At 46.6% G+C, this 17,869-nt stretch overlaps 6 protein-coding genes across 6 annotated transcripts; 3 read left to right on the forward strand and 3 right to left on the reverse strand.

The window, feature by feature from the left end:
• Positions 1-2,983: 2,983 nt before the first annotated feature.
• On the forward strand, positions 2,984-3,519 carry N7516_004490 (uncharacterized protein; the record flags this gene model as incomplete). The annotated part of the gene is made up of 2 exons (XM_057217210.1): positions 2,984-2,997; positions 3,081-3,519. 2 exons carry the CDS (start codon positions 2,984-2,986, stop codon positions 3,517-3,519), a joined length of 453 nt encoding a protein of 150 aa, XP_057079093.1.
• Positions 3,520-3,964: 445 nt separating this feature from the next.
• N7516_004491 (sodium:neurotransmitter symporter family protein) lies at positions 3,965-5,923 on the reverse strand (the record flags this gene model as incomplete). Its single annotated transcript, XM_057217211.1, has 2 exons — positions 3,965-4,396; positions 4,448-5,923. The coding sequence occupies 2 exons, from the start codon at positions 5,921-5,923 to the stop codon at positions 3,965-3,967; spliced, it is 1,908 nt and encodes a 635-aa protein (XP_057079094.1).
• A 1,359-nt stretch (positions 5,924-7,282) lies between these two features.
• N7516_004492 (uncharacterized protein) lies at positions 7,283-8,407 on the reverse strand (the record flags this gene model as incomplete). The annotated part of the gene is made up of 1 exon (XM_057217212.1): positions 7,283-8,407. The coding sequence occupies one exon, from the start codon at positions 8,405-8,407 to the stop codon at positions 7,283-7,285; it is 1,125 nt and encodes a 374-aa protein (XP_057079095.1).
• A 573-nt stretch (positions 8,408-8,980) lies between these two features.
• On the reverse strand, positions 8,981-14,182 carry N7516_004493 (uncharacterized protein; the record flags this gene model as incomplete). The annotated part of the gene is made up of 1 exon (XM_057217213.1): positions 8,981-14,182. One exon carries the CDS (start codon positions 14,180-14,182, stop codon positions 8,981-8,983), a length of 5,202 nt encoding a protein of 1,733 aa, XP_057079096.1.
• A 747-nt stretch (positions 14,183-14,929) lies between these two features.
• Positions 14,930-16,687, forward strand: N7516_004494 (synembryn; the record flags this gene model as incomplete). The annotated part of the gene is made up of 7 exons (XM_057217214.1): positions 14,930-14,957; positions 15,026-15,100; positions 15,165-15,241; positions 15,309-15,467; positions 15,523-15,642; positions 15,694-16,535; positions 16,588-16,687. 7 exons carry the CDS (start codon positions 14,930-14,932, stop codon positions 16,685-16,687), a joined length of 1,401 nt encoding a protein of 466 aa, XP_057079097.1.
• Positions 16,688-17,102: 415 nt separating this feature from the next.
• Positions 17,103-17,744, forward strand: N7516_004495 (polysaccharide biosynthesis domain-containing protein; the record flags this gene model as incomplete). The annotated part of the gene is made up of 4 exons (XM_057217215.1): positions 17,103-17,147; positions 17,211-17,235; positions 17,312-17,630; positions 17,687-17,744. 4 exons carry the CDS (start codon positions 17,103-17,105, stop codon positions 17,742-17,744), a joined length of 447 nt encoding a protein of 148 aa, XP_057079098.1.
• Positions 17,745-17,869: the final 125 nt, after the last annotated feature.

Below are 17,869 nucleotides of genomic sequence, written 5' to 3' on the forward strand. Positions count from 1 at the left end.
ATAATTATAGTTAGTCGTTCCGCTTTTAGTTTAAGGGGGCGGTATTTTATAGTATCTAAACTAATTATTTAATAATAAGGCTATCTACTATAGAGTTTATAGACTCGCCGATTAATATTATTAGAAAAGGTTCGACTTTTAAGGATCTTATTTCGGAGGACTCTTATAAAGAGTTTAGATCTTATAAGAGGTTTATATCTTATATAAAAGATTAAAAGGACCTAAACTTTTTTATTATATTCTTTTTAAGCTTAAGTATAGTAGCTTTAAGTCTATCTATTTATATCTTAGCTTTAGATTTCTCTATTTTAATTTTTTTATAAGCCTTCTTCTATTTTTTAGTAAGTATTATCTACTTTTATAATTTATATTCTTAACTATATACCGAAGATATTATTACGCAAGATACGGATTATTATAAACTAAATCTAAAAAGTTTTATCTAAAGATCGGATCTTCTAGCTTTCTTAAGCTTATATCTAGGATTTTATTAAAGACGTTTAACTCCTTAACTCGACTCTTTCCTTTTATTAATTCTAATAGGAAATATATTAAACTAAAAAAGGGGTAGATAATATTTAGCGTTTCTTTTTTAATTATTTTTAGAATATTATTATCTTTAGGAAAATTCCTAAACGTTTCTTAGCGAACTTCCCTATCTATTATATTCCTTCTTAGAATAAATAAAAGTAAGCTATCCTATATCTAAAACCTCGATCTTAATATATATTCTCTAGCTATAATATATTATAGTAGGAGCGTAAAGATATACTTAGTCTATTAGATATATATAAGGATATCTAATTAATATATAGATATATAAATAAAAATAAAAGTAATTAATAAGATTATATAATAATACTAATTATAACTAACTAATTAGTTAGAAGAAGATATATATTAACTCGGAATCTTATTAATAAAGAGGAAAAGGATAAGCCTAGTAACTAGCTAGCTATATATATATCCTTTCCTTCGTTTATAGACGGAAGTCTATATCGTAATTAAGCCTAATTAAGTAATCCCTCGATTAACCCGTTTATTATCTTCCGTCCCGCGTTTACTCTTTACTCTATTAATAGTCAAACGGCGGACGCGGTAATCCCGACGGGTATAACCTAAATAGCCCTTTCCTTATCTCCTACTCCTCCTCCGTTTATAAGCCCCGCGGTAGTTTATAATCGTCTTCCTCCTAATACTCAATTAGTCGGTTCGGGGAGAACCGTAGGGACTCCGCTAATAGCGGTAGGCTATCTAGTAAACTTAGTGGTAAGTTAACTATAACCGAACGGTCCCTATAGAACTCCCAACCGGGTGGCTAGTATACGGGGTCTTCTGGGTCGAACCCAAATACCCTTAGCGCCGCGTACTAGAGCCGGTCGTCAACTGGCGATGGGGGTTCGTGAAGAACGCCCCTAGGCGCCAGAGGCTTTGGATCGTCTCACTTATGGGTGGTGACAGCCTAATTATGCCTGATCTATTAGGTGTCCACAGCAGAATTTAATAAATTAGCCACTTCTTTTCCAAGCAAAAAAGGACCCTCGCAAGCGAGGGTCTGTAGCTAAACACAAAACTACCCCCAAATGCAATTGTATCTTTTACTAGGCGAGCCATATAAAAGGTACATACAAAATGCTGATTTTTAGTACTATAAAAGTCTTTGAAAGCTTACTATAACCTAGTATATAATATAAAAGTGTTAAGGTAGTATTAGAATATTACTGATACACTTAAAATAGAAAGTATTTATGTAATTTGGTCGAGAAAAACGAGTATTTATGTATGTACCTTTTATATGGCTCGCCTAGTAAAAGATACAATTGCATTTGGGGGTAGTTTTATGTTTAGCTGCAGAGACTCGCTTGCGAGGGTCCCTTTTTTGCTTGGAAAGAAAGTGGGGCCGGTTATATAAGTTAGTTATGTACTTTCTGAGTTCAACGATGTATTTTTCGATACTGTAACAATATAAGTTTTCGATATACTCGAATGTATGTTATCGAAAATACTTATCAATTGCTATCAGCAAGTAATGAAATTAAACTAAAACGTTGGTTTTTTGAAATATCATGTTGTAATTTATCGCTTTTACTAACTATCAATTGATGTGTTTTGGGCTAGTTACGTAGTTCGCTTGCGTGCGTAGCTCACTTACTGAATACATTAATACATTATCGGTATAGAGACTTCTAAAGTAAATTGAAATGAAACGAATTTGAATTGAATTTGAAGTGAATCTGAAGTGAATCTGAAGTGAAATTGAAGCGAAATTGAAGCGAATTGTATTGTATTACCTAGTCTTATAGTGCTCAGGGGGTTCAAACCAGTTTTAGGGGGTATTTGGTGCCTGGATGCCTTATTTTGCACCGCTCTATACATCGCATTGTAATTTTCTTACACAATATGAAGCTTTTCATCATACAAATGGACGTATCTCCATATTTTTGGACGATTTGCAAGATATCTCCATTTGTATGAGATCAAAAGCTTCATTTTTAACACTTGTAAACCGCCTAAGAACGTGGAGATATCTATATTTGTATAAGATCAAAAGCTTCATTTTTGACACTTACAAACCGTCCGAGAAAGTGATATCTAATTTGTATGGAGATGAAAAGCTGACACTTGTGAACGCCAGCAGAATCAGGCTACTTTGATTATTAAGGCATATGTAATAGTAATTTAGGTATCCTAATTTTCTTCGGTTTCAAAATAAGGCAATCATCACCAAATACCCCCTAAAACAGGTTTGAAAACCGTGAGCACTATAAGATTTGGTAATAATTGTATTGTCCTTGTTATACGTAATTTTTAATCCAATATATAAACCTCCCCCGAGCACCTTCCAACTTTCTCTTCCTTCTTCCACTTCATCATCTTCATCATTTGATCCTATTGTTTTTGTTGCCCCTCAGGAAAAGGTGGCCCAGTGGTTCCAATCTCAACAAAACCTATTCCACACCGAGGTTGGAGACCCACCAGTACCATGACCACCGGGAGGTACTCCCAGTGGACTTCGTCTTACCTCAGTTTAAGTGTGGCTATTGCGAGGCGACCTTTGTTCGGGAAGATAGCCGAAACAGGCACCAGAAAGCCTGTGAGAAGAACCCGGAAACAAAACGACCAGAGAAAAGGAAGCGTGCTAAGAGGGGTACTCGCGTAAATAAGCTTTCGCTGAGTGCCCAACCACCCGTCCCGATTGAAGGTATGAAGACATACCTTCAGCTAACCGAGGAAGATGCTCCTTGGCTCCCCCGATTAGACCCTGAGTCACCTCAGGTTTTCAGATGGGAGCTGTTCTGCAGATACCCTGGGTGCGGTATCACCACAAGGTACGGACAACCATCAGCCCTGCGAGTTCACTACAAGGTTAAACACAACCTTGAATTCGAGGTCTTTAGGACCTCTATGGGACTAGTTGCTCGAGAGCAACATGAAGCATGCAAGACCTGGTTGGCCCAGTATGCCCAACTAGGCCAGGAGAACGTCGGGCCGGCACCACTGACGCCAATTACCCCATAACAAGCCGGCTCCACCAATGACCAGGTCTCTGGATCATTGAAGAGATATACCCCGGTCTGAACTCCAACTCCCATGAATGGACCGCGGCAACTCAAGACATTCAAGACTGGTGCAAGAATTGGAAGTCAAAGTGAGAGACAAACAGAATCCTTAGAGAATAGCATTGGTATGAATTTCAAGCGAACTTTTTGAAATAGCTTGTCGATGTCTTTTAAAATGTCTCTTAAGATGTATACGAAGGCAGTAAAAATCATAATTCGGACAGAGGACCTTCCAAGGTATCTATGTCACCTTTGCTGTGAGGGCTGGTGCCCCATCGCCGGATAGCAATTGTAAGGATGAGGTATCCTTTATATAGTAACCCTATGAGAGAAAAGGTACAGTAAAAATCACTTCATAACCAGCTCACTTTCACCTGAAATCGACGGAAAAAGATATATATAGTCTATAGCTTCGGCACGGCTGTTGGATGTTCAGGATCTATCCTGTCAGAACCTTTATGACCCGAAAACAACTCTGACATGCCAGATTCAAAGTCAAATACCCCGACGTCCGGTACAAAGTCCTGTTCTTTGGGCTGATTGGCGATAGTCATTTCGGTACCCTCAGCCCTCCGATGAGGTGGAATAAAGACATCGTAGTATCGCGGAAACACCACACCGAGTAGAATCAGGAGCAAACAGAAGTGCGCCAAAATAAACCCGGCGATCATCATGGGGTCGTATCGTAGAGTATAGAATTCAGGGTACGCGAAGCTGAACACAATGGCCAGAATAGGCGCGCTGACGTATCGGAGTAGAATGGGCCAGAAACGAGGGATGGTCCAGTTTCCATTACCGCCAACGACACCGTTCAGGTCGCGTCTTAATTGATTACCCTGCGCATGTTAGTATCTTTTGGTATAAGACTTGGTGACAGCGGGACATACCGAGTAGAATGCGAGATACCAAAACCGACTGAGAATAGGGTTCCGCCCCCAGAAGCTGGCTGCGGTGATACGCGGGGTTATGGCGATGAAGACGGAAATAATCGAACAGACGATATACAACCCGAACCCGGCGCCCGCGCCAGCTGCAGGGTTTGAGACACCGTGTGCGACGGCAACTCCAACAATCTGGCCGCCGAAGTATCCGAAGTTATACACAACAAAAGCAGGCAGTCCTGTCTGGCTCACCACGTCGTGCCAGCGATAAACCGTGGTTGCACCGACGAGCTCCGACCACACCACAAAGATCAAGGCCACATTGTTAATCCATCGGTCGATTCCATCCAGTAGGTAGAATCCGAATTGAGTGCAGTACGGCAGACACATAAGGAATGAAATCAATGTGAGGCCAGTCACAATCATCGGCCGTGACATTTTCATACCCGAATCCACGGCCAACGTAGCCACCGCATCGAGCATCACAAAGGCCGAACTAAATCCGAGAACCACGAGGGTGAAAAATAGAAGGATTGCCCAAAAGTTGGCACCAGGCATGTGAAGCACAGCTTCGGGGAGCGTCAGGAAACCGACCACGAATGCACCCAATCTCTCGCCATCCTGTGGCCAACGTCGGAGGTAGCCTACAACGCCAAACACGGCAAAGGCAGCAATGTTCTCGAACAGGATGTTACTCCCGCAGATGAGAATTGCATCCATGACAGCATTGGAGTGTTTGGAATTATAAGAAGCATAGGAAGTGAAATACCCGAAACCGATGCCGGTGGAAAAGAAGACCTGTCCGACAGCGGTTTGCCAGACAGTTCCCGAGGCGAGTTGGTCGCTTCTCCACGTCGCCCATAAGAGTCGGATACCCTCACCCGCATTTTCCAGCGAACAAGCGCGACCGACGATAATAATGGTGGTGACAATCGGCAGACCCATCGTCCAGTAGACGACGCGACCCGTCATGCCTACTCCACGGAAGATGGAAATCCATATGAGAAACCAGATAAAGGCGCTCCAGCCGACCGTCTCACCAATAAGGGCAACGCCGGGGTACACAGTATAGTGGGCAACGGCACCATTGCCAGCAGTGAGATTGCCCACGACAGGATCAACATTGGCGACAACATCTCCCATGTAGAATTCCTCGATCCTGCCCTCCCATGGCAGTGGACTCCGGAAGGAATTGCGGAAATAGTTCATGATCCACGCCAAGTTGACCGTGAAGTATTGTACGACGACAAAACTGACCAAAATCGGGCCCATGCCAACGCCTTTCAGCCGACGGTTGATATTATTGAACGCGATCACCGTTCCACCACGATAGGCTTGTCCAATCGAAATCTCGAGAATAAGGGCCGGAATGGCGACGGCGAACACGGCCAACAGGTAAGGAATAAACCACTGTAGTCCGTAGTTATTGTAGACCACCGAGGGGTATCGCAGCAGATTTCCCTGACCGGCGCAACCTCCCATAGCGGCCAGCAGGAAAGCTGCTCGAGAGGGCCATTGATCACGTCCATCTTCCGATTTTTTTCGGAGGAGGAGCGATCCAGGCCGCTACCTTTTTCAGATATTGGGCAAGTACCATGGTGGTACCGATTAAATGGGGGAATTTTCAAGAAATTGAACTTCATGCGACGAGAACGATATGGGGTCGAGAGATGGGAAATGAAAGAAAAGGGTAACCGCAAAAAGGTTGTCCAGAAACCTCCGTAGCAGATGAGAGAGGCTTTCGCATGGCTTCCTGATGCCAAGGGCTTGCCAACCATCCGATCCTGCTGCTACCGTCACGTCGGCCCCATGCCCAGGCGCCAAGAGGATTATGGAGGCATTCTCAGCTTGGATCCTTAGATTTGCGGCTGGTGCGATGGGGGAGCCACGCCAAGAGTCTTGGAAGCATCCGATTGCGGTGATGGTGTGGCATGTCGCAGTACTGTTGGCGGGATTAATATTACGGGCAAAAGTTAGCCACCTTGGCTCGGCCAGGTGAGGTCATATGTCCAACATAGACATTTCACGGTCACAAAGACCGGATGTAGGAATCAGAATATGGCCGAATGAGCTGGTCGAAATCCCGGCAGTTGCCAAGGGCGCGACCCTTGGCATGAGATTGCGACATGCACTATCACAGTTAAAGTTGATAACTAGTTATAGTGTTTCTAGCAAGGACGCGATTAGAGTCACGTTATGCTCTCTTTGACTTGCAGCTCAATTCTCTTCGGTTTAGACATCGCCAAAGCTCACCATTAGGAGGAGAGCTGATGCTCGGACTTCTTGAGTATATTAAACAGTCGAAAGAGGAAACTGAAGCTTTCGGCCTAACAATATCCTTAAGACTGAAGAGACCCGGCGGGCGTTAATTATCGAATTCCTTACCTTGAAATATTAGCCAGCTCGTAAGTGAGTTGCGAACAGAGTTAGGAGATGAAAACCATTTATAGTTTTATAATAGGAACGGTGCTTTTGCTTGTATCCCAGTAACGGTTGCATATTGCATGAGGATGAAGCGTTCACAAGATCATCTACGGCCTTGCTGTGTCTAAGTAGATAGCATCGGGCCAAAGTACAAAAGAGCATAGAGCATTTTGAAAAACCTGATCAATATATCTCAAAATTGAGACCTTAATTCCGTTTAACGTTACATTGCAGGAAGCAATAAGCACTATCACTATATCATTTATACCCCTCAGCACGCAATACTCTCCGTCCGGTGGCAATATCATATGAGAGCTGCATATGATGTGAACTGGATTGGGTTAGATCTGCTAAACCCACCATTGATTCACGTCCACTGTTTACAACTGTACATTTTATGATATATCTATTCACTACCTACCCATGTTGCATAAAGGAGGACCTACTACCTTGTAGACTGACCGCCTCAATCTGTTTCATTTCATCTTCCGTCAGCCGCCATCCAAGCGCCTGCATATCCTGCTCCGCTTGACCAGCATCGCGCACGCCAACCAGTGGCAGAACACCCTTATTGATAGAATAATTCAGTGCAACAGCAGGAACAGGTACATGCCGCTTCTCGGCAATACTCTTCAAGACATTGATGGTAGGCTCCAGTAAATGCATGGGATAACTGCTGAAGCGCCGCCCGCGTTGAGGCTCATTGAAGCGTGAATATTTACCAGAAAGACGGCCCTCGGCCAGCGAGGCAAACCCCTGAAAGCAGATACTCCGCTTTTTGCATTCTCGGATCATGCCGCTGACTTCAGGCAAGCGGCGGACGACTGAGTACTCGCACTGGCAGACAGAGAGCGGGACGTCGTGCTTGGCCAGCTCATCGGCCATCTTGATCATCTCCTTTGTATCGTAATTAGCTACTCCAACCGCGCGCGTCATCCCGGATTCCACACAGTCGGCCATGCCCTTGGCGACCGTGGATATCTTGCTAGGGTGGATAGGCCCATGTACGAGATAGATGTCGACGTAATCCAGGTTAAGACGGACGAGCGAATCTTTAAGTTTAGACTTGGGCCCGCCAGCCTGCATGAGTGTATTGGTCATGTCTGGTGTTGAGAGCCACTTTGTCTGCACCACGAAAGAGTCGCGAGGCATGTCCCGGAACAGGGTTCCACATATCAGCTCGCTCTCCCCGTCGCCGTAGGACTGAGCTGTATCCACGAAGGTCAACCCAACAGACTTGAGCTTGGCCCATGCTGTGTGAATGCGCGGTAGATCTCGTGTTGGATTGTAGTTAAATATTGCTTTGTCGCCCCATGACCATGCACCAATACTCAGGTAGGGAACGAGGACGTCCTTACCACCCACACCATGCAGAGCGATTCGGCTTTTCGAGTCGGGTGTTAGATCAGGTGGAAGCATGTTGACCGGGTCGCTGAGATGGGGGTCCACTGGCTTGGGGTGCGGGGAGTGCATGCCCTGTGTGCCTGTCATGCCGGCTGCGAGGCCAGCTTGCATCATATACTTAGTACCTGGGGTTGCCATTGTTCGGACAAGTACAATCGAGACAACAGTCGAGCCAATATGTACATATAATTGTGGACGCTGTGGACGTTGCTGCGCTGCCAAATTGATCGCGACTTCCCAGGTTGAATCATCTGGTTTGATATACTATTTAGGAAGGTGTGGCGGTCTGCGTCATGCTGACATTCAAATAGACCGTACCTGAGCAGCTCCGGGTCAAGCTCCAACTGGCCAATATGGAATCTGGTGGTTATTGTTATAATGGTGGCAACAGCAGATGGATGAAGGGAAACGCATGGAAGTGAGTTGGGGAGCTAGCCTCCCATAGCATCTTCTTTCTGCTATGTCTGGCGTTTTAATTCTTGGAGATCATAATGTTCAATGTTTGGATCGTATTATACTGGCGGAAACCCCTGAGCGCGGAAAACATAACGTACAAGAAAAAAGGATCTGGGACCAAGCATCCCGAGCAATAAAATAGGCGCTGTGCTCCAAGTTATGAAGACATATAGGATACAGGTGGGGAATAATGACGAGACGGGGTCCAATATAAAAAAAATCCTATCCAACAGGTTTCGCTGTAAACGCCTTTCGCTATGCTGAAGTATTGTGTCGCGTTGATGCATTCTGTGCCTCGCAACGGAGTTTGAAGAGAAGCTCATCCACCTCACGGAAAGCGCTCGGGGACAAATTCGTCATTTTCATTTCACCCAAGAGGTTCTTCAAAGACTGGGTGATGCCTTGTTCGTTGATGTCGGGCTTGGGTTCGGGGGGTGATTCTTGGGTTTGGGTACCCGTGGTGGCAACACTTGTAGTTTGCTCAACTATTCCACCGGCCTGCTGTACTGCATTCATGTCGATTTCCATTTCGATGTCCGCCTCGATGTCCGGTTTTACCGCGGGCTCAATGGCCTGCTCCACTTCGGAAACTTGAGTGCCAGTTGCCTCTTCGGTAGAAACAAGAGAGGTGTTGTGCCCCGCATGGTCATCTGTAATGAGGTTCTCAGGGACGATGTCCAGGTCGGCATGAGGTGGCAACTGGTCAGTATCGCCATGTTCCTCGAATGGAATGCTTGAAGATTGAGGCTGAGACGCCTCAAATGCATGTTGCTGAGACCGCGTTTTGCGGGAGCGGGTATCTCGAGGGACGCTTTGGGGAGTGCTATCGATGACGGTAGAAACAGACTGGTCCTCAAGACGAATGGATTTGCGAGACCTTTTAGAGGGTCGCGGGGTCTCGGTATCTTGTGTGGCTTCCTGCGTTGAGTCCTGTGCAACCGAGTCTGCAGGAGGATTATCACTATCTTTTCGTTGTGAACTGCGGGTGGATCGGCGAGTAGCAGTTGGCGATAATGATTTAGCGGGAGAAACCTGCCGAGAAATGGCATGTTGCGGGTGTGAAGAATCAGGTTGCAATGATTCGGTGCTGACCACGTCTGTAACTGTGGACAACCGCGTGGACCGGCGCCTGTCGGTTCTCACAGATGAAGGAGAATCCTCTTGATCTCGCTTTCTCTTCTTCATGGACGGCTCATCCGAAGGTTTTGCTCGTTCTAGATTATCCCTATCGTCCATATCCACTGCTAGTTCCAAGTCCTGTCCGAGCTGTGATGCGATTTGTGACTCTGTCTCTTCACTCGAGTCCACAAAACCATCCACAAGGGTAGTAGGAGGCATCTCAATGGCTTGCTGGGGTTGATGATCCGCAGGCTTAGATTGAGTTTGCTTCCGTTTCTTCTTGGAGCTCGAGCTTGGTTTACTTCTGCGAGTAGGTTGTTGGACAGGTGTTTTATCTGTGTCAACCGGTGCCACCGGAGAAAGCTCTGCTGTATCTGGGTCTTTACCCAGGGCAGATCGAAGTCGCCGACTGGGAGTGATTCCGTTTGCTCGGGGGTTAGCGTCCGCGTTTTCATTATCATAGTCATGGGCATCGCTCATAGGTGTGTCTATGTTCTCTGTTGCAAGACGGGAAGTAGCCGGGCTGTTGACTGTTGACTGTTTGCCGCCGGATGTAGCAACAAGAGCCTTTCTTGCCTTTGCAGCCCTTCGTCGCGCGCTTTTCGAGCGAGCCTTGCGAGGGCTTGGGCTCCGAGATTGCATCTCGGGGGGAGATGATGGAGGGTCTCCGCCCAAATCCGCAGGTAGGTGGCTTGATATGAGTGCGTCGGGGTTCATGGCAGGTGTCGGGTCTCTGGTCCCAGGCGTAGGAGACGAGCCGATGAATCCGTCTTCATTCTCGGTAGGGGCGAGAGTGGGCGTTAGAGGAAGTGCGCCCTGTGATTCTCCATGTAGTTTGCGTACATGGCGAGGAGTATCAAAGCCCAATTTCCGTGGAGTACTGGCTGGTGACGAAGATTGAATCGATTCAATCATCGAAAACATTTCGTGATGGCTTTTACGCTTGTGAGATAGTGAGACGCCATCAACAATTTGCGCATCCATAGGTTTTTCAAGGTTACTCGGCAATTGAGGTTCACAGAACTGTTCGGTTGGCTCGAGGGCCGCAGAGGAGTCTTCAGCTCGTATGACGGGGGACGAAAGCTGATTGTCCTGAGACTGCTGATGCAGTGACTGATTCATTTTGTCTTGCGGAGGAGGTGGAGATAACATCTCGGTATCCTGATCACCGTCTTGTGGAGGCAAGGTTGCAGTCTGGACCATAGACTCGGCAGTTTGCACAGCTTGTAAAATGGTAGTTGGGGTGACCAAAGACTGCGAGCCAAAGGTCAAGCCCCAAAGTTCGACAAATCTCTTGGCTGTTGACATGTGCGAAGACTCCAACCCGGCGCAAAGAATAGGCTCAAAGTCTTTCAAAGCAGGTAGGTCATGAGAAACTGATGTTTGCAGAATATTTATGGTAGCTGACGAGAGCGCACGGCACGCCGTCAGGATTCTGCTGTCAACACCGCGGTCAACATGGATTTTGTGAGATTTATCCTTCAACCAAAGACCAAGTGATGACTGGAGACATTGAAGAGTTTGGCTTTGGAACTGCGGAACACCGGTCCCAAGAAATGAAGTCAATGCCTCTATGAAGTCCGCAAGACCATTGGGTTGTGATGCGTTGAAATTGTCGTATGCACCATGTAATGTCTGGGCAATTGATGCGAGGAGTTTATGAGGAAAGATGGCATGACCAGCTGCCTGGATGCCACTGCGATCAATCCCTAGCCCGGTTCCTTGCATAAAAGGGATAGATAAAGAATGACCAAGCAATGAAGTTGAGGGTAGGTAGGTATCTCCAGCAGAAAGATGCACGAGGCGTTCGGCTATGGGTTCCACAATCATGGTGGCAACCGCTTGGTTTCCTTTCTCTGTTCGAACGACACGAACAAAAGTTTCAAGCAAATGAGACCACGCTTGAAAGGAAAACGGAAATGAAAGTCCAAACGAGAGAATCTTGATGACATTTTCATAGTCACGGGATACAGAGCCGTCGCGGCCACGAGCGGACTCCATAGGGAACGACTGCAAAGCAGCTGCGGCCACCTGGGAAGTGGCTTTCCAAGTAACCTCCACCAGTTGATCCGCACGAGGAATAGCACTGGTCTTTGTAGTGCTCAACTCTGCACACTGTTGGAGAAGTTCTAGGCGAGATCCTCGGGAGAATCTCCCGTTACATGCCGCGTCAATATTGCCTAAAACAAGGTGTGTATAAGATTCGCTCGGCACTGTTGTCCCTGAAGTGCTGCTGATTATTCGAAGGAGATGAAGAATAGCACTTTCTTGTGTCGTATTCGGATGTGAATGTTTGGGAATGTTGTCAATTTCATCCGCGTTTCTCAAGAGAAGCTTTTCCGTAAACGGAATGCCCCCAATAGAAACAATCATTGTTGTAGACAAGAATCGGTATCTTTCTAAGAAGATATCTGTGCTGTCGGCATTCAACGAGGGCGGCCCTGCAATCCAAAGGCGGTGCAGTAGACTCCAGACGCTAGCAACAGCTTGCATCGATTCCCCCGAAGGGGTAATCTCTTTGCTGGACGCAAGCGATAACGCACTGGACAGACTGTTCCAGGCCAATGCCACGTGAGATTGGCCAACTGCGTCATCGATCCAAACTGAAGCTTTGAATATATGCTCAAAAACCTTAAGAATTGAGGTAATTCTTGATCGAACCCATCTGCTGTCAGCTGCAGGAAGCTCCTCTGCTTCCATTTTGGTGGTGTCATTGATTCGATTCTCTGTCCATAACTTAGCCTGCGTACTCCACAACAGGTTCGTCAATATGCGTGAAAGACAGTCACTGAGAACCGGAACTGTTGAGAAGATTCCCGAGGATGGCATTGCCACGTATTCATCCCATATAATGTCTAGGTGCTGATAAGAAACCGCAGGGCGAAAAGTGTAGTAGAGTAGATTGTAGTAGCTGGTCAGAGCAACTGGGGTGGGCGGTGATCCTGATTTGTCGGTCTTCTTGCGGTCAAATTGAGAAAGTACCGGTTTGCCCAGCATGTGTAGGATCGCTCGGGGTGTCGATTCGTTAGGGTTGATAGCAGAGACAAATCGATTCCAACCAACGATAGCCTGCGTTTTGATCGCTAGCTCGCTGCAATTGAAGCATTTTTGGACCACGAGAACCCATTCCTTAAAATGATCCCATTTCTCCAGGTTCCGTCTTCTGTTCCGGAGAAGAAGGATAATGACGCTCCAAATTTGAGGAACATGCTCACCGCTATCCGCCGTCGCCATCATTCGAGTCATGCGCTCACGAACCTCTGATACAAGCTTTCGGCCGTGCTCTAATGGTCGGTCGAAGAGATCTTGGATGTTTTTTGACAGTGTAGGATTGGGACCGGCTTCTGTGGCCACCTGGAGGCCAAATGCGATCGCTTTTGACCTGGTATCCTTCAGATGATGAAGTAGCCCGAATATCAAATGTTCGATCCATAGGTTTGCTTGGGAGATGAAAGCAGTCTTGGCTTGGCCTAGCAGACGCTGGTAAATGTTCAACCGATGGGAAACAATTGCGTTGCCACTGATATTCTTGGTTACTTCTTGTAGTACCGTCAAAAGACGGGCCACACGAGAACCAGTCATAATCTTGGAGTCAAAGGTTTGAGTAGACAATATGGACATGTAGTGCGTCAAAACAGATTTCGGGGCCTTGGCCTCATGGAGACAAGTGACGGAGTGGTCGATCAGAAAGATTTTGAATTCGTCCGAGAGCTGTGTCGAGATTTCCGGATGCCAAACAAATGCAGCTGACAATTTCAGAGCTTGGCTGGCAAGGTTTGTCTCGATAGGGGAGACGTTCGCAAGGTCCAGATTCACATCTCGTTGAATAAACCCAGTGATGAGATTCAGTTTTTCTGTAATTTTCTGACCCGCCGGAAGCCCATCATACGTTCGTAGTGCGCCATAGAATTGCATGTATGCATCGAGTCGGGAGGTCATTGACTCGCCTGCCAGTTGTTGGATGACTGATTCGAGCAGCATGGCAAGCGATTCGGTGGTGAACGCATCGACGTTAGGTGACCAAACGGGAATTGGTGACTGGGTTGCTTTCAGGATCGACTTCGTAGGTTTGGAATTTGGGGATGGAGAGACTGTCTTTAAGTCGGGGGTCGATTTCATGGCACTAGCAAAGGTTGGTGGTTTGATGTACTTGGGCCATGGCGAGAAATTCACTTTCTTCGAACTGCGGCTGGATGGACCGGCTTCCACAGATCCCAGGGCGGAAAAGGATGACTCCTTAGGTGTTTGAACTGTTAGTGGTGACTCGGTGTTTTCAATCACGATGCGCGAAGCTGTCCTTGGGGGTGTGGGCGGACGAGCAGACAGGATCTCCACCATGATTTAGATCAGACAAGAAGTTTGAAAAAGGAAAAGAAGCAATAGTCAAAGATCATTGCTGAATGAGATGCTGTTCAGATCCTGTCCATGATCTGTTTTAGACCGAAGCTGAAGAATCAAGAAGCCACATTCAGCCGAGAAAACTAAGTTCAAGTTCGGACGCGCCGCGATGCGCGTAAAGTGTCACCGCCTGAGGCGACGAGGCACCAATACGCGGACTTTTCATGCGAATGGCTATAGCTTCAATAATCATTGGGTATTTCAGTGTATAGGTATATGTAGCAGGAAACAATCAACAATCAAATATAATCAGTATTGAATTTTCCACATTGAACATATTCATGTTGCATTCTTCCAGCAAACGGTGGAGCTCCAAAGTTCACGTTATACAAAAGATCTAGTCTAGACTGGATTATGTAGGATAGAGCTTTCTTTATAGTTAGTTAACTAAGTACTAATAATTGTTATTTAACTAAATATAAATATCTGGAGAAGAGGTTCTTAGGAGAAGCTTAAGTGGGGGGTCGCCAAATAATTTATGACGATTTGCGTCTGACTTCCCCGCGTGGCTTCTCTCTCCTTTTTTTTCGGTTCTCTCGTCAATAGCTCCCTACTCAGGCTAATCCGATCCTACTCTTATACTGAGTCTATGAGAATCTACCTACACCACACCATATCACTGAAAGTGACACAGTCCTACATCACCCCCTACTCGGAACACTCGAATCAGTCTGAGCTCGGATCAGTATGGCGTTTCTTCAGATGCAAGGAACAGGTACGTTGTGGAGATTGAAAAGTTTCAACCCGGCAATCAGGTTGGCTTACTCGATATTGCGCATACAGCAAAGCTACGAGAAGTGACACAGCTTCTAAAGTCTCTTGAGAAAGACCTACAAGAGAATAACCTCTCAACAGCAGGTACGTCGGATGCAATTGCCCTTATACTGTGTACACGCCTAATGCTGATCCAATATACTACTAGACCAAGTCCAAACCCTCCTCCAGCTTCGACAACACGGCACAACCCCTACCAACGCAGAACCGATCTATTCACAGAATGTATGAGCACAACGGATGAAGCTGCCCGTCGAAAATCAGAATTACAATTGATTCTGATCATTCATAGGGAATTAATACCTTGGTGCGGTATGGCGTTGAGGGGGAGACCCCTGATGTACGTCGAGCGGCATTGCGATGTGTTGCAAATGCGCTATTACTGGACCCCAAAATGCGCCAGGTTTTTGTGGACACGGGATACAGTGGAAAGCTAGCAGAAAAGCTTAAGGTACGCCCGCAGCAGATAAAATGCCGATATCAAAGCTGATACTAATATGTGATAGACCGAAGACTCAGAGGACGAGATGATTACAAGTCGGATACTGTTCTACGCGACCTATAACACCACACTGGACTTTAAGGATTTGATCAGGAGCCACGCATTGGGGGAGAATGTCAACTACGTGAGCAGATTGTCAGCCTCGAAAGTTGATGTGCTGTGCTGACCAATATAGCAATTGAGCCGTCATGGGAAGCAGTTCCCGAAGTCAGGGAGAAAGCCATTGTCACAAATGGACGAACTCGCATTGTCTGACACACTCAAGTTGATATACAATATTTCCAAGATGTTTCCAGATCTTGCTACCGAGTTCTCCCCTTCCATCCCTCATATTTTGAAGATTATATGTCGCATTGATATCCCATCAAAGCCCCTAGACGGGTTAGTTGGTGGCTTGCTCAATGCATTGTCGATCCTTGACTTGGAGGAAAAGAAAGGCAAGGTTTTCGAGAGCAGTCCCCTCTTTCCGACATTCGACAACAATTGCAACGTGGATAAGTTGGTCAGCATCTTGGATCAGGCCATATCCTTATATAGCCCTAAGGAGCTAGAGGCAGCCGCAATCCCGTTGCTTTATTCACTTATCGCTATCCACGAAGTGGCGCCTGATGGACCCCGCAAGCGTATGCAGATGCTTCTTCTGCCCGAGGACACTGACCGAAGCCTGCCAATTGGACACTCCGAAACACTTTCTTCAAAACTTCTAAAGCTCTCGACAAGCCACTTTGCCGATCTGAAGGTTACAATTTCCGAGCTGATGTTCGTTCTATCAGATAAGGATGCAGAGAGACTCACTAAGAACATTGGCTACGGCTTCGCTGCTGGGTTCCTGGCCGCGCGCGGCATTGAGATGCCACAGAGCGCAAGTGAATCATATTCGGTCGAAGACGGCGCTGAAACCGCACGCAATCCAATCACTGGACAACGGTGGGCTGCTGAACCACAGGACTCCGGTCCGCCTATGACCATGGAGGAGAAGGAGCGCGAAGCAGAGAGGCTCTTTGTGTTATTTGAGAGGTATGTGCATTATAAGCGAGCTATATAGTGCCCTTGCTAACAAATATAATAGGGCCAAAGCAAATGGCCTCCTCAATGTCGAGAACCCCGTGACTCAGGCTCTCCACGAGGGAAGATTTGAAGAACTGCCGGATGATACCGATAGTGACTAGGCATTAACTTTTGCTCTCATTTTCAATATCACAATATCAGCTTTTGATCTGGAAGCGTGGCTTTTAGGCTTGATTCACTGCATATACGGTCTATGACTATACCCTACAATGGCTCTATTACGAGGCTGGCATCAATTCAAGATATATATGGGAGATTTTAGCTCGGTTCAATAAATTCAAAAGACCTGGCATAACAGCGAATTAAATATAGTTGAGCTGGACATGACCCTGAAACGATTTATACCTGTGGACTGCGGGCGGAATGACGTTGTGCACAGCGGAGAGTGCTCTCCGCCCGTCAAAAAAATTATGCGCGGGGCACTGGACATTCCCACTTGCTTTCCTCCCCACTCGTCATATCACTGCTTTCTTGTGTTCTTATTTCAAAGCATTTAGTTTACACACAATCGTCAAAATGTCGAAGCCATTCAACCCCGAGGAGGCGGAGAATCTGGAGGATGTACGACCCCGCGTCCACATGGTCTACAGACCGAAGAACTTTGATCGCTAACAATCGCAATAGATGGAGAAGCAGTTCGCCGTCAAAGGTCAGTCACGCCTCGATTTACATCCCATTTGCACCTTCGGACAAGGTCAGAATATTGACATATTGTCACATTGCAGCGGTTGAACACCTCATGACATACTGGGCTATTTTGGAGAAGGTCAAGGGCTCGCAGCTTCGCTTGACCAAGCAGGACGATGATATCTACGAGTCATTCATGGAGGCATTCCCCGATTTCGATCCCGCCGGAACCCTCGTTGAGGACGAGATGAAGAGCAAGGCTGGTAAGGACAAGTGGCGCACCTGGATGATGAAGTGGGACAAGGTCGAGGACTTCAACTTCGGCACCATGATCCGTACCCGTGCGGATGCCGAGTATGACCAGGAGACCACCATTTTCGGTGTGCGCATGCAGTTCTACGCTGTTGAGATCGCTAGGTAAGTGCCGATTGGAGCCGGCTGAGTCACGCGTGGAAACTGACGGAGTCCTCTAGAAACCGCGCCGGTCTGAACGATTGGATTTACGAGAAGTCCCAAAAGGCCAGCTCTTGATTACAAATCGTGTCTCCATGCTGCTGTTTTTGAAATCGAAGACAGTTCCATATCCGGGCTGATCTGGCCCACGGCATTTTGCCTGTTTCCTTGTGGCGCAGATGGTGAATGGCCTCGAGGCTGTG

The sequence above is a fragment of the Penicillium verrucosum genome (genome assembly GCF_028828655.1).
Source record: "Penicillium verrucosum strain IBT 35672 chromosome Unknown utg000001l_segment0_segment0, whole genome shotgun sequence".
Lineage (NCBI taxonomy): Eukaryota > Fungi > Ascomycota > Eurotiomycetes > Eurotiales > Aspergillaceae > Penicillium > Penicillium verrucosum.